The sequence below is a fragment of the Triturus cristatus genome, chromosome 12, assembly GCF_964204655.1.
Source record: "Triturus cristatus chromosome 12, aTriCri1.1, whole genome shotgun sequence".
In the NCBI taxonomy this organism is placed as follows: Eukaryota; Metazoa; Chordata; class Amphibia; order Caudata; family Salamandridae; genus Triturus; species Triturus cristatus.
The window spans coordinates 65,797,203-65,809,223 of NC_140595.1; the positions used below are offsets into that span (position 1 = coordinate 65,797,203).

Genomic DNA, 12,021 nt, shown 5'->3' on the forward strand with positions numbered 1-12,021 from the left:
CCAAGTCTCAGGTGTATGTGAGTCGAGTCGTACACTGGTCCGGGCCTGTGACCAGGTGGCCTGAATGTTTCATGCCAGTGGTCAGAAGACCACTATGGCCTACACCATTCAGGCAAGGTGTTACGTTCAATTTGTACCTCTTTTCTTTAAACATATGGCAGAGGCAAGCAGGGCTTGCTTACCCTTAGTTAGGGATTGTTTAAGGGAGAAAGGAGCCCAGTCCTGATGAATGCCCTGGACCAGTAAGGGCCAGTAGTGTAAGAGTAGAAACATGTTGACGTTTACTGAGGAGCAGCATTGCACAGTTTCGCTAGTACACTGATTTTACCTATGTGGTAGGCAGGGACTAATAAACTTTCTAGTTGTTTCCCTTCTCCTACACAGGGGCCCACTGTGTGTAACCTCGGTACTACAGTGAGGAGGGGGTGGGGCGATGATGATTCAAGTCACTTTGGAAAGTGAGCGCCCCCATCCTTTTTAGAGAAGAATCCCCACCCAAATTGAGTTCTTTGAGTAGGATACCAATTCTCAGTGGTAGAAGTCCGAGCGCCGCTTGTATAGTGGATCAGGGAATGTTGTGATATATAGCTACTGAGAGAAGGTGTATCTCCAGTGCTGCAAAGCTTTTTCTTGGCCTCCCCTTTTTGCACTTTCTGCGAACACCCGCTGAGACGATTGCTGCTGGCCACCCTGCCTCTTAATGTTGATGTTCACTTTATCATCATCGCTTTAAGATTACTATTGTGACACTACAACTTTGTGTCTTTGCAAGTCTTTTCACTCTTATTGGATATTGGATATAATATATTTACACAATTTAGAGCCCTGAAAAAGTCTCTCTCTAGACGAAATGCTTTGGCTAAATGGCTTAATGAAATGTGTGAACATTGGATTTTAACGACTGCACATACTTATCAATAAAGAAAATATTTTTGATTACAAAGAAAAATCTGGACCTTAAAATTTCTTCAAATCATCATGGACACTTGATATCATTTGAACTTTAAATAATACTTTAAATTGATGTGTGCTGATTCCATTTTATTTCTATAATTCTGAAGTACAGGTACAAAAAATAAGCCATTTCACATCACGAATCACAGAATCTGGATTTTATAATCGTGATGTGAAGTTTGGATCGTGGAATATCTGCTACTATTGTGGATTTTCCCTCATCATAAATGTAGGGTAGGTGGTGGGGTCGGGGGTTATGTAAAGTGTTGGGCCATGCCACAGGAGAACACCCACAATGTTGTAGTTTAGTGGAATCTGCACACCTCTTGCCTTCCTCCTACATTTTGAAGACCACTTTATTCAATCTGTTGTGAAGGGATCCATTTCAAAGAGGACCCTCAAACGGGTGGGTTTTAGCTACATCAAAGTGTGTGCTATGAGGAAATATAACATGTTGGGAAGAATACAGTTCCTGGAAGCCCTGTGTGCAAGACCCATCTTTACTGTGGCCGTCTCCTTTTTTTCTTTCAGATATGACATTTGCATCTACAAGAACAAGCCATGCGGAACCTTAGGTAGGACTGGGCTGCATCTAAGGGTGGGTGAAACAACAAGGGTCCACCAAACTAAAACAATTGCAACTGCATTTGCTTGCCATTTTCAAATCCTCCATCCATCTCAGATTGTCACCATCATCCATTTAAAGACCAATTAACTGGTCCCTACATAAGCCAGGGACTGGTCAAAATGCTACAGAATTAAAATATATATATATATATATTAAATAAGGTTTATTCAAATGCAATTCTTTGGTCAGAAGATGAGGAGGGTGCAACAACGTTTCATGGCTCCAGGATTCCCTGGTCAATGTGGAACACAGCAGCCCAGTCAATGTATCCTTTTTAAGTTTGTGGACGCATACTTCTGCTTTTATACTTGGATATGTAAGACTACAAGTACCAGAATACTAAGAGTAAAAAAAAAAAAGTATTTGCAATGCATCGGTCTCGCCTTTGGGACCATATATGTATTTAGCAATGCAGCATATTAGCCTGTGTGCTGAAACATTTACTATTGTTTAATATGGACGGAAAGTAAGCACCAAACTGCATGAAGCGCCTGGTATGGGAACATATGGAGAGAAATAAGCTCTGCGAATGTGTGTAAGTGAAAACCGAGAGAATGGAGAGAGGGCAGCTGGAGAGAAAGTATCACAGTGCAGATGGAGAGGAGGGAAACTAGGTGGGCAAAGAGAGAGAAGAGCAGTGGAGGGAGGAGAGCTAAGGTGAGGGTAACTGGTGCTGGAGGGGTAGAGCGGGAGCTGGAGGTGGGAGAGAGGAGGGGCTTCAGGTGGAGGAGAGTCCCAGGTGGAGTAGAGGATGTGCCTGTTTAGAGGCAGAAGGGAACAGGTGGAGGGGTGGAGTGTGGAGGAGAAGAGGGGCTTCAGACGGAGCAGGGTTACAGGTGGAGTAGAAGGGATTCACCTGTTGGGAGGCAGAAGGAAGCAGGTGGAGAGATGGAGGGGTGCAGTGAGCAGGTGGAGGGTGCAGGTAGAGGGATGGAGTAGAGGAGAGTGCCGGTGAGCGGGAACAGGTGAATTAGGGGGAAGAGTCGGAGTAGAGGCTAGGGCACAGGTTGAGGAGCGGGAAGGTACGGGTGGAGCAGGAATACGGGTGTAGTAGACGAGACGTGCTGGTGAGGGGGCGTATGGCACAGGTGAGGGGACTCCGATGGAGCGGGGTTGCGCGTGGAGTAGAGATGGTACAGGGTGAGGAACGTAGGCACATAGGTGGAGGGCAGATATGAAGCAGACACACAGGTGGGTACAGGTGGAGGAGTGAACGGATCAAGGTAAAGGTAGTGGTAAAGTGAAGGAAACGGAGCAGGAGAAAAGTGACGGTGGCAGACACCCCCCTCCGCGCCAGGGTGGTGTGGCGAGGTGTCCCGGGTGCCTTGTTCTGCGCCCCTGCCTTACTGCTAAGCTCTCTGCAGGGCTCTGATCTTATCAGCTGGAGCTGGCACCGCCGCCAGGGGGTGGGGAGTAGAGCGAGATGTCACTCCCAGACTTGGAGCTTCTGCCCTCCTGCCGGGGGTAGAGCCGTCCCAAGTTTGAGACAGAGGCAAGCTCACACCGCACTCTTCACCGGGAGCGCAGCGAGCAGAGACGGGCTGTAGCACCGAGCACAGCATGGAGAGACACCCCGAAGCGGCGGTCTATGGGCAAGCAAGCAGATAATCTACTCGAGGAGGCCAGCCGATGGGGGGGAAAATGCCTGCATCGCACCACACATTCCACCCAGGGGAGGTAGTCGAGAAGCAGTGGGGGGGGGGCAACATGGAAGTGGCAGCAGTCGATCCCCGGGAACAGAGCAGGACGCCGAAGAGTCCACTGTTTCCTGGGGCTCCAGGGAGGATCTCCAGACGTTGTTTCTCTGCTAGGGCCGCACCTCCGAGGCACCTCCTCTCTGTGTTACGGCAGTGTTGCGGGCCCGGTTAGATTCATCCAGGCAGGCAGTCAGAGTTAGCATTAGGGCCGTATTGCTCTCAGGGCAGATACGCCATCCAGTCGCATTACCTGTCGTGTCCGTTTAGCTTCAGGGATACCTCCGGTTCAATTCACTGCTGCCGCTATCGAGGCCTAAGCGCCTGAGCAAGGGGCTCATGTTACGCTACAATCTCGGGAGTGGAGAGATGAGACCTACAAGACTGCATGATGTGAAACCGAAGGATGAAGATCGACACGCCCTTGGTACAGCGAGTCTACAGCGTGTCTTGCTCATGCTGCCTGCACGCGCCAGTAGGCTCTCTGATTGGTTGACAAGGTCCACCAATCACAGTGTTTATTTGGTAGTTGCCAACCAATCAGAGAGCCGAATGGCGCGTGTAGGCAGCGTGAGCAAGACATGCCGTAGACTCGGTCTTATGGGCGTGTGGAAAAAAAGCCACAGGGCGGTAACAAAAAATGCTGCAGACCAATGAGAACATATAGTTTTAAATAAATATTGACGTTGCCCAATCCAAAGCAAGGGCGTGACCCTAAGAAACCAGAAATGTAAAAAACCAGTGTAAAAGGGGAGGGGCTTAAAAAAGAGAGAGAATTGAAAAAACACGCCCACGAATCCGAAAAAGACGGGGCTTGTTTGGAGAGACCAAGCTCTTCTCCAATGGCTGACCAGCATTTAAGAGGCCAGCCAATGGAGAAGAGGGAAGAAGAGGGGCGGGTTAAAGCCCCACTTCTGAAAACATGAAATCTTGCGAGCGAGACTGCGCAAGCGCAGCCTTCGCTAGCCGAGACCTACAAAGGATAAAATCTGGACTGAAGCAGCTAAACACACATGGACCTGGGAAACCTAGTGAGCTGAACTTTAGTCTAGTTTTATGAGCAAGCGATACAAAGATTGAACAGAGATTTTTTTTTTTGTGCCTAGCTTGACCAAATAATTCCATCCTACTTAAAAATATAAACCAGTGCCTCACAGAAGAATGAATGTGACTGATTATCGTTAGTTATGAGGTTTTGTGCACAGCCAGTCCCATGCTGTTTTTTAGGTCTCGCTGGCGTTGCAGCGCGAAGCGCTGCCGCCAACGAGACTTATTGTTGCCGTGTTTACTCCCAAGGGAGACAGACCTGGGCACGAGCCGATTCTGGTCCGGGCACGAGCCGATTCTGGTCTGTGAACGCGCTTCACAGTGGAACAGCTTGTTGACGGCGAGCGACTCCTGTTCTCTCCCCTCCTCCTCTCCTCTGGCTCGTTCGCTGCAGATCACACAGCCCCGCCCGGGGGGGAGCCGAGTCGTGCACCCTGAGCAACAGTAGCAGCCTAGGTGCAGCCAAAGAGAGCAGCCTCGTGTCCCACTCCTGGCGCATCTCTGGGAGCTGCAGATTGCCCTTCTTCATCCCCGCAGCAGATGCCAGGACCGGACGCCTGCGCCCATGGAGGTGGCTGATGGCTGAGCCCCTGACCCCTTCCTGCTGGAGGTAGCTGGGCGACGAGGAGGACCGGAGACAGGAGACGGCAACCCCGGCGACGCACGCCTTTAGCCATGGTGTCATGGATCATCTCCAGGCTGGTGGTGTGAGTATACTTGGGGTCCCCCAGACGCCCCCTCCTCCCTTCCCACGGCGAGCACACGCCCCACGCGCCTCTCAGTGCCACCCTAAATATAGCAGGTAGCGGTTCATGGATACGGGGAGGGTGAGCGGCAGGGCAGGCTGGAGCGCTGCAGCAGTGCACACATTGCGCTCCCGCACAGACAATTAATTGCGCTCCCGCACAGAAAATGGCGCTGCTGCTGGTGAGCCACGGGGGCCCGCACCCCTCAGAGGCGTTGAGCATACCGGCCTCCGCTGGCAGAGCGAGCATTTCAAAGCCTTTCCTTCCATTTCACACATATTGTGCTCAATGTAACGGGGGACTTGAGCGTGCGTCTGGGTAAGGTCCCCGCTATCGGAATCCTAGGACACTCCACCACCGTTGCCCACCAGAGGGCGCTGGCTGCGGGACCCAGAATGGCTTTATTTGATAATTTAGTGTTTCTTTTTTCTTGCAATTTTTCGTAGAACATTGAAATATTACTGTTGGCCATTTTTAGGTCTCGCTCTCGAAACCTATTGTCGCCGAGATGCCTCTCAAGGGAGACAGACTGGGGCACGCGCAGTGTCAGTGTTGTGATTGTTGTCTGTGAACGCGCTTCACATGAACAGCATTTGCGCATTGAGTGCTCCTCTCCGGAAGACTTGCTGGCACGCGCAGGACGATTGGAGGTTGTGAACGCGCTTGTGAAGACGCGCTAGCATCAAATGTATAAGATCTGCACGTGTACGGCTGGCGCCGCGTTAATTAGCCCCATGTGTGCTTCTTTAATTAACAAACACACGAGAAATGCATGCTCGCTTTAGCTATGGGCTGTTGCAATATACCTCCTCTGTATTTGTATTTGCTGTTTTACATACTTATGGTTGCTGCGTCCTGTTTGTTTGATCAACAAATTAAAAAATTTGCCAAATGCATACAAGAGTTTATGCACACGTTTTTTATTGCGCATGCGAGCTCCAAGCGCGGCGCGCTTTACATGTACAGCATGCCTCACCCCACTTACCGGCTCTTGTGGGGACTCTGCGCTGCTCCTCGGCTGGTCTCGGTCTTCAGACGGTCACTGCAGCAACACGCTGTGCTCCCTCTTGCTCTCAGGAGCCCCGTCTGAAATCCTGCTTTGGCAGCACCATGCGGCATTCACGAAGGCGGGGTGGGCTCCTGCCGGACTTTCTCTACTGTCTACCTCCCTGGGCCGCACGAGCCGCGCAGCACTTATTCAAGTAAGTACGGCGAAGTCCGCAGACGCTGCCACTGGGCACGTGCCGCAGACCATGCCGATGTGCACGCTCACGGCATGCATACAACGCGCGCATGGCGCTCTTTCACTTTCCCTTGTTTGACAATAGCGATCGCGATGCAATGGCGTTCAGTGCCGCTTGTTTAGATTATCTCTTTGTCACACAATACAAGTTGTGAGTACACCCTGTCATCTTTGCATGCTTCCGTGATAACAGTAAATTGCCATGCATGTATTTCTGCGTTTATTCACAACGTTACTTTTGTCAAGTAGTCTAGGCCGTGAATATCAGCGAATTCCCAAATATTTTCTTGTTAGTTAACAGTCAGATGCCCTTTAGCGAATAACATTGGCTACACATAGTAACAGAGGAAAGTTACTGAATTGCACTGCACGGGTCACTCCTGTGCAGTGAGATAAGACAGTGCATCAGGGCGGTTACCGTGTGTGCAGTACTTCTGTGTACAGACTTGCATGAGGTGCTGAAGTACCGAGAGCTGCAGCTCACCCCTCCTGACCCCAGAACTGCACAGTAGAGCAGCCTGTGCCCTGGACAGTGGGTAGCGTTAATGTCCGGTCCGTGAGTGAGTCAGGAGATAATTTGGCGCTGGACGGGCGGGCCGGCCCGTGAGCATCCATGAAGCTGAAACTACTGCCCTTGTGTCACGTGGTATTGTTAGCGCGCACTGGGTACAGCAGACATCTGAGACCCTGGTGATTTGGCCCCTGAGGCACTGATGTTGCAGCTTTCCTTTCAGCTGCTGTTCTGCCGCCACCCGGTCTCGAGACAGCAGGTCAGTATATGGGATAATTATTTGTGCCTGTTTATGGGCCTGTCGGTCTAGGTGGGTGTGCTAGGTTAAACTGATGTTTTTTTCCGCTAAAAAATAATTCCTGCAGCAAGCTTAATTGGACAGTGTGACATATGCAAACATGTCTTCTTCAGCGCTGTGGTGCGGTTTTCACAGCAAGTCTATACTAGCTGATGCAGCCGAGTTACCTACTGTTTTAATCGAGATGAACAATGGAGCCTCGACTGCTTTATATAATGGTCATTTTAGAAAGCGGTTTTGAGGAGTTTTGCATTAGTTTCAAGTAATTTTTAACCCTTCTCACTGCTCAATAGTTTGCAGTTTCTTCTTAATTTAGCTTTTTCGATGTCACTCTCAGTTTCACTCATTTGCAGTTAAATGCCACTCAGAAGTGCATTGAAACAATGGAAATATAAACCTAACCAATCTGAAAACGTGGCAGCGATGGTGTAAGTCAAGCTCTCGTACTGTTCCACTGACTCTTATGCTAGGTTAAAATGTGATTTTCCTGGCGCAGTCACGTTGCACGAATGGGTGTAATTTGTGATTAATTTTTTATGTTTCCCTCGTCTTCATTTCTTGATTTTGCTCTGAAGAAAGTGTCACTCGTAGGTGCTAAAATGCCACTCATAATTACACTCAAACGATGCAAATATCACACATAGGCTAGCAATCTCAAACCTTGGCAGCTATGCATGATGTATAGTCCTTTTCTCGCGCCCTCAAACCGTATCCTACTATAAATACAAGATTAGACTGATATAAGCAGGCACACAATGAGCGTGCACGCGTTTCCCCAGCAAACAATGAGCGTGCACACGTTTCTCCAGCAAACAATGAGCGTGCACACGTTTCTCCAGCAAACAATGAGCGTGCACACGTTTCTCCAGCAAACAATGAGCGTGCACACGTTTCTCCAGCAAACAATGAGCGTGCACACGTTTCTCCAGCAAACAATGAGCGTGCACACGTTTCTCCAGCAAACAATGAGCGTGCACACGTTTCCTCAGGGCACAAGCCGGGTCCTCCTTGAGGGCTCCCGTGCTCTTTGTGCACTCTCTGGTGCCCCCGGTGCCAAACCATCCACATGCATGTGCCTTGTTTCTTTATCAAGCTTTGAACACACATGCAGTAAGCAGGGAAGGGTGTGTTTTCTTGGGCAGCATCCCTTTCGCACCTTGGACTGCAGTTCAGAAAGGCAATCAAGGCTGTGTATTACATTGGCTTTGAACTTCAGTGCCGCAAAGTAAGTGGGAAAGTGGATGTAGTACATTCAATCGGTGTGATTCCTGCCACTGGCGGCTTCGCCGGTGCTATTCCATGACAAATCGATACAGTCTCCTTATTTACACTCTCATCCGTTCCTGGTCGTACTGACAGCCAGTTTCAGTAGCTCTATTTTTCAATTTCTAACTTTTTTTGTTTCTCTTGAGAATGGCATATAATGTATGGTACAAACGGTCATTATTTATGACAATGTTTTTGTTCATGTGTAGTGTGCAACTCTTTTCTTGGTTTTAATTAAAGTCTCTGCTTGTTTAGTTTACTTGTTTCACTGGTGCCTGGTACATAAATTCCCCTGTGGAGGAAAAAAGGTGTGTTCCATTCTGTAATGCAGAGGCCTCCACAATGCTGAAAATGGTACTGCCCTATTTTTTGGTATCAGTAAAAAACAAGCATTTGCAATGCAATAGGTCTCGCATTTGTGAGAGTTTAAGCTATTGGCAATGTAAATAACAATGCATTTTATTTAGGTTTTAAAAATCAACAAGTAAATAAAAGACATTGTCATTTACAATGCCAATAGCTCAAACTCTAGTAAATGCGAGACCTATTGCATTGCAAATGCTTGTTCTGGTTTAGATGCCAGCTTATTCGGTCATGACCGTGGCTTTTTTTTTTTTTTGGTGCAGATTTATATAGCGCGAACTCGACTCGAAGGTATTGGAGCATTTTACATGAGCACCAGTTACGTTACGCAAGGACACATTCATTTTTTTTAAATTCTATTTTTGGTAGACACAGGGAGATTACGTGAATTGCCCAGAATCACAGGATGTGGAGTCTACCCCAGGCTCGAACATTGCTTTCCCAGCTCCAAAGTCGGCAGTCTAGCTGTCCCGGTTTTTCAGCAGGAAGCATGCTGGGACTTGTAGGCCCATGCTTATCAGTGAACTGCAAGCGCGTGACCCAGCACGCTTAGGGCTGTTGGCGACGGCCTAAAGCTGCTCTCATGACAAGAGGCCACTTGGCTGACATGCCTTACAGGCCACTCTGCCCAGAGGCGCAACTAGAGCCCCATTTCCGGGGGGGGGGGGGCTGAGCAAAAATTTCGGGGGGGGGGGCTTAACTTTAAGCAATAGGCAGAGTGGAGCTGCAGGGGCGCTTAGAAGGGGTGAAACAACAGCGAGGCCTCATTAACATGCAAGTGGTCTTTTAAAGACCTGTGAAGTGCTCGGGTGCGGCTGCTTTTTTGCCCGGGAAGGTGTCTCATCCCGGGGCTGCCACACACGAGGGGGGGGGGGGGGGGGGGGCTGAAGCCCTTTGAGTCCAATGGGTGTTGCGCGCCTGACTCTGTCTCTGTTCTCCTTTCCGCCCCGTCAATGCCTTGCTACTCAGACGCCTCACACCCTGAAGGGCCGCCCTAAAACATGGGCATGGCACGCGGCTTCCTCGGCTCCAGCCAGCCTGGGAAGGTGCAGCCGCGGTCCCTTCTCTCCTCGCTGCAGTCTGGAGCCCAGCCTCCGGTCAGCCTCCTTCCCGGCTGTCCTCGGCTGCCCCCCGGGTCCCGTGCTCGCGCTGCGGTCTGCCCAGCCGGTTGTGACCTCCCCCGGGACAGGGTGGAGGAACGGGCTCGTTATCTGATTAAATCTTTGCTATGCACTTCGCTCAGGGACGCGTCTCACGTAGCCCCTGCCACGGCCGGGACCCACGAGGCCTTGCACTGCTCTGGGAAAGGAGAAGGACACAGCCGCTGAGTGACCCCAGGCCATGTTCAAAGAGACATAGAGGGGGAGAGAGACCGCTTTCTTTCTTTAGATTACAGGACTTTGCAATTGTTGATTTGTCTTGTAACGATATTAATATATTTTGGATTTGTAGCTTCACTTTTACCATTATGAATGCACTTTTGGGAGATGAAAAGAGGAGAGCGCTACCAGTTTATGCAAAAAGGCACTCGGCGGCCCTCGTATGAAAAACGGATTTCAGGAAAAAAATCTATGTACTGATTTATTTATTCGACTCCTTATACCGAGGCCACTTTTGAGCGCTAGAAATCGAAAAGGTTATATGTGATGCACAGTCTGTCAATGGTGACCTTTTAGCGACGCCCAACCTCACATGATTGCAGTGCCAATAATGACGAAGGGGGGACCCAGAGGCGCAGCTAGAGCCACATTTCGGGGGGTGGGGCTAAGAAAAAATTCGGGGGAGGCTGAATCTTTAAGCAATAGGCAGAGTGGAGCTGATTTCGGGGGAGAGGGGGGGAGGGGGCTGAATCTTTAAGCAATTGGCAGAGTGGAGCTGCAGGGGCTCTTAAAAGGGGTGAAACAACAGCGAGGCCTCATGAACATGCAAATGGTCTTTTAAAGACCTGTGAAGTGCTCGGGTGCGGCTGTGTGTGTGCCCGGAAAGTTGTCTCATCCCGGGCTGCCACACACGACGGGGGGGTGGGGGGCTGAAGCCCTTTGAGTCCAATGGGTGTTGCGCGCCTGGGGGGACCTACATGTCACACAGAATGTGGTGTGCTGGTGGCCAGTGGGCTCGGACTAGCCAAAGGTGCCTCCTATGACCAGTGCCCAGAATGCAACAACGGAGCCTCACAATTCCACTCAGGACGCAATGCAATACACAGAGCAGCACAGGGCTTCGCCCAGCGTCACATAGCTGGTAAAATGGAGAAGCAACAGCAAAGAAGTTATTTCTAAATATATTTTAAGGGGTCTAGTGTTTTTCTTAGGAGCCTGCTCACGAAATCCGTGTTTGCTAAATCCCGAATCTACCCAGTTTTGAATCCAACTCACACTTCTTCCTTCCACCACCATAAACACGGATAATGATCTTATTTTCAGAAGACTACGCACGAGTTGGTTCTTTCCTACATAACCACCATACGCCAATACAAATGTACAGCATTTCATTTAAACATGTAATTTGGTTATATGTATCTAGATATATGTATTTCTTCATATAAATATGTACTTATGTGTCTATGTATTTATGACTTTACTCTCTGATGCACAACCCTATATTTCACCCTATACCTCTCTCAGTATGTCCTCTACCTCCACTCTCTGACTCAACCCAAATCTCATTCTTCTACAATGATCTCCAAAACAACCCCTCTAAATTCTTCCCTGCTGTACCCCTCCTTGGATCACCCCAAACCTCATTTTACTACTATCTCCCAAACAACCCTTCTAAATTCTTCCCTCAGCTATCCCTCCTTTGACTCATCCCAAAACTCATTTTACTACTATAATCTTCCTAATCAATTTCTAGAGATTCTTCCCTCCATCTTTCTTTATACTCACCCCAAACCTCATCTTACTACTATGACCTCCTAATAAACACTTTCTAGACTCTTACCTCTTATATCCCGCCATTATCCTTTTTAATCCAACTAAAAGAGTCACATGTGCACAGCTCAAATTAACTCAAATTTCACTATACTAATCCACCACTAATCCTTTTTGGGTTCTGGAGTAGCGTGCTACTTGCTGAAAATCACTTTGTCGCCTCGCAGGGGTAGTAAGCGCTATACAAATACAATTACAATACAATAAACCTCCTGACATCTTTATCTCCCTCTTGCAGGTGCTTTTTCGTCTGCCTTCCTCTCCTTGTGACTGTTTTCATATCTTCCTCCCCCACTTCCCCTTTCACCTTTTGTGCCTTTGTCTATTGAGTCTAAATCTGA

At 49.0% G+C, this 12,021-nt stretch overlaps 1 protein-coding gene across 1 annotated transcript in view; it reads left to right on the forward strand.

Moving 5' to 3' along the window:
• The window catches only part of ADAMTS10 (ADAM metallopeptidase with thrombospondin type 1 motif 10), a 200,978-nt gene that overhangs the window by 103,955 nt on the left and 85,002 nt on the right, over positions 1-12,021 (forward strand). The window contains exon 8 of the mRNA XM_085639546.1: positions 1,486-1,529. Coding sequence (XP_085495672.1) covers positions 1,486-1,529 — 44 coding nt within the window. The remainder of the gene's footprint in view (positions 1-1,485; positions 1,530-12,021) is intronic.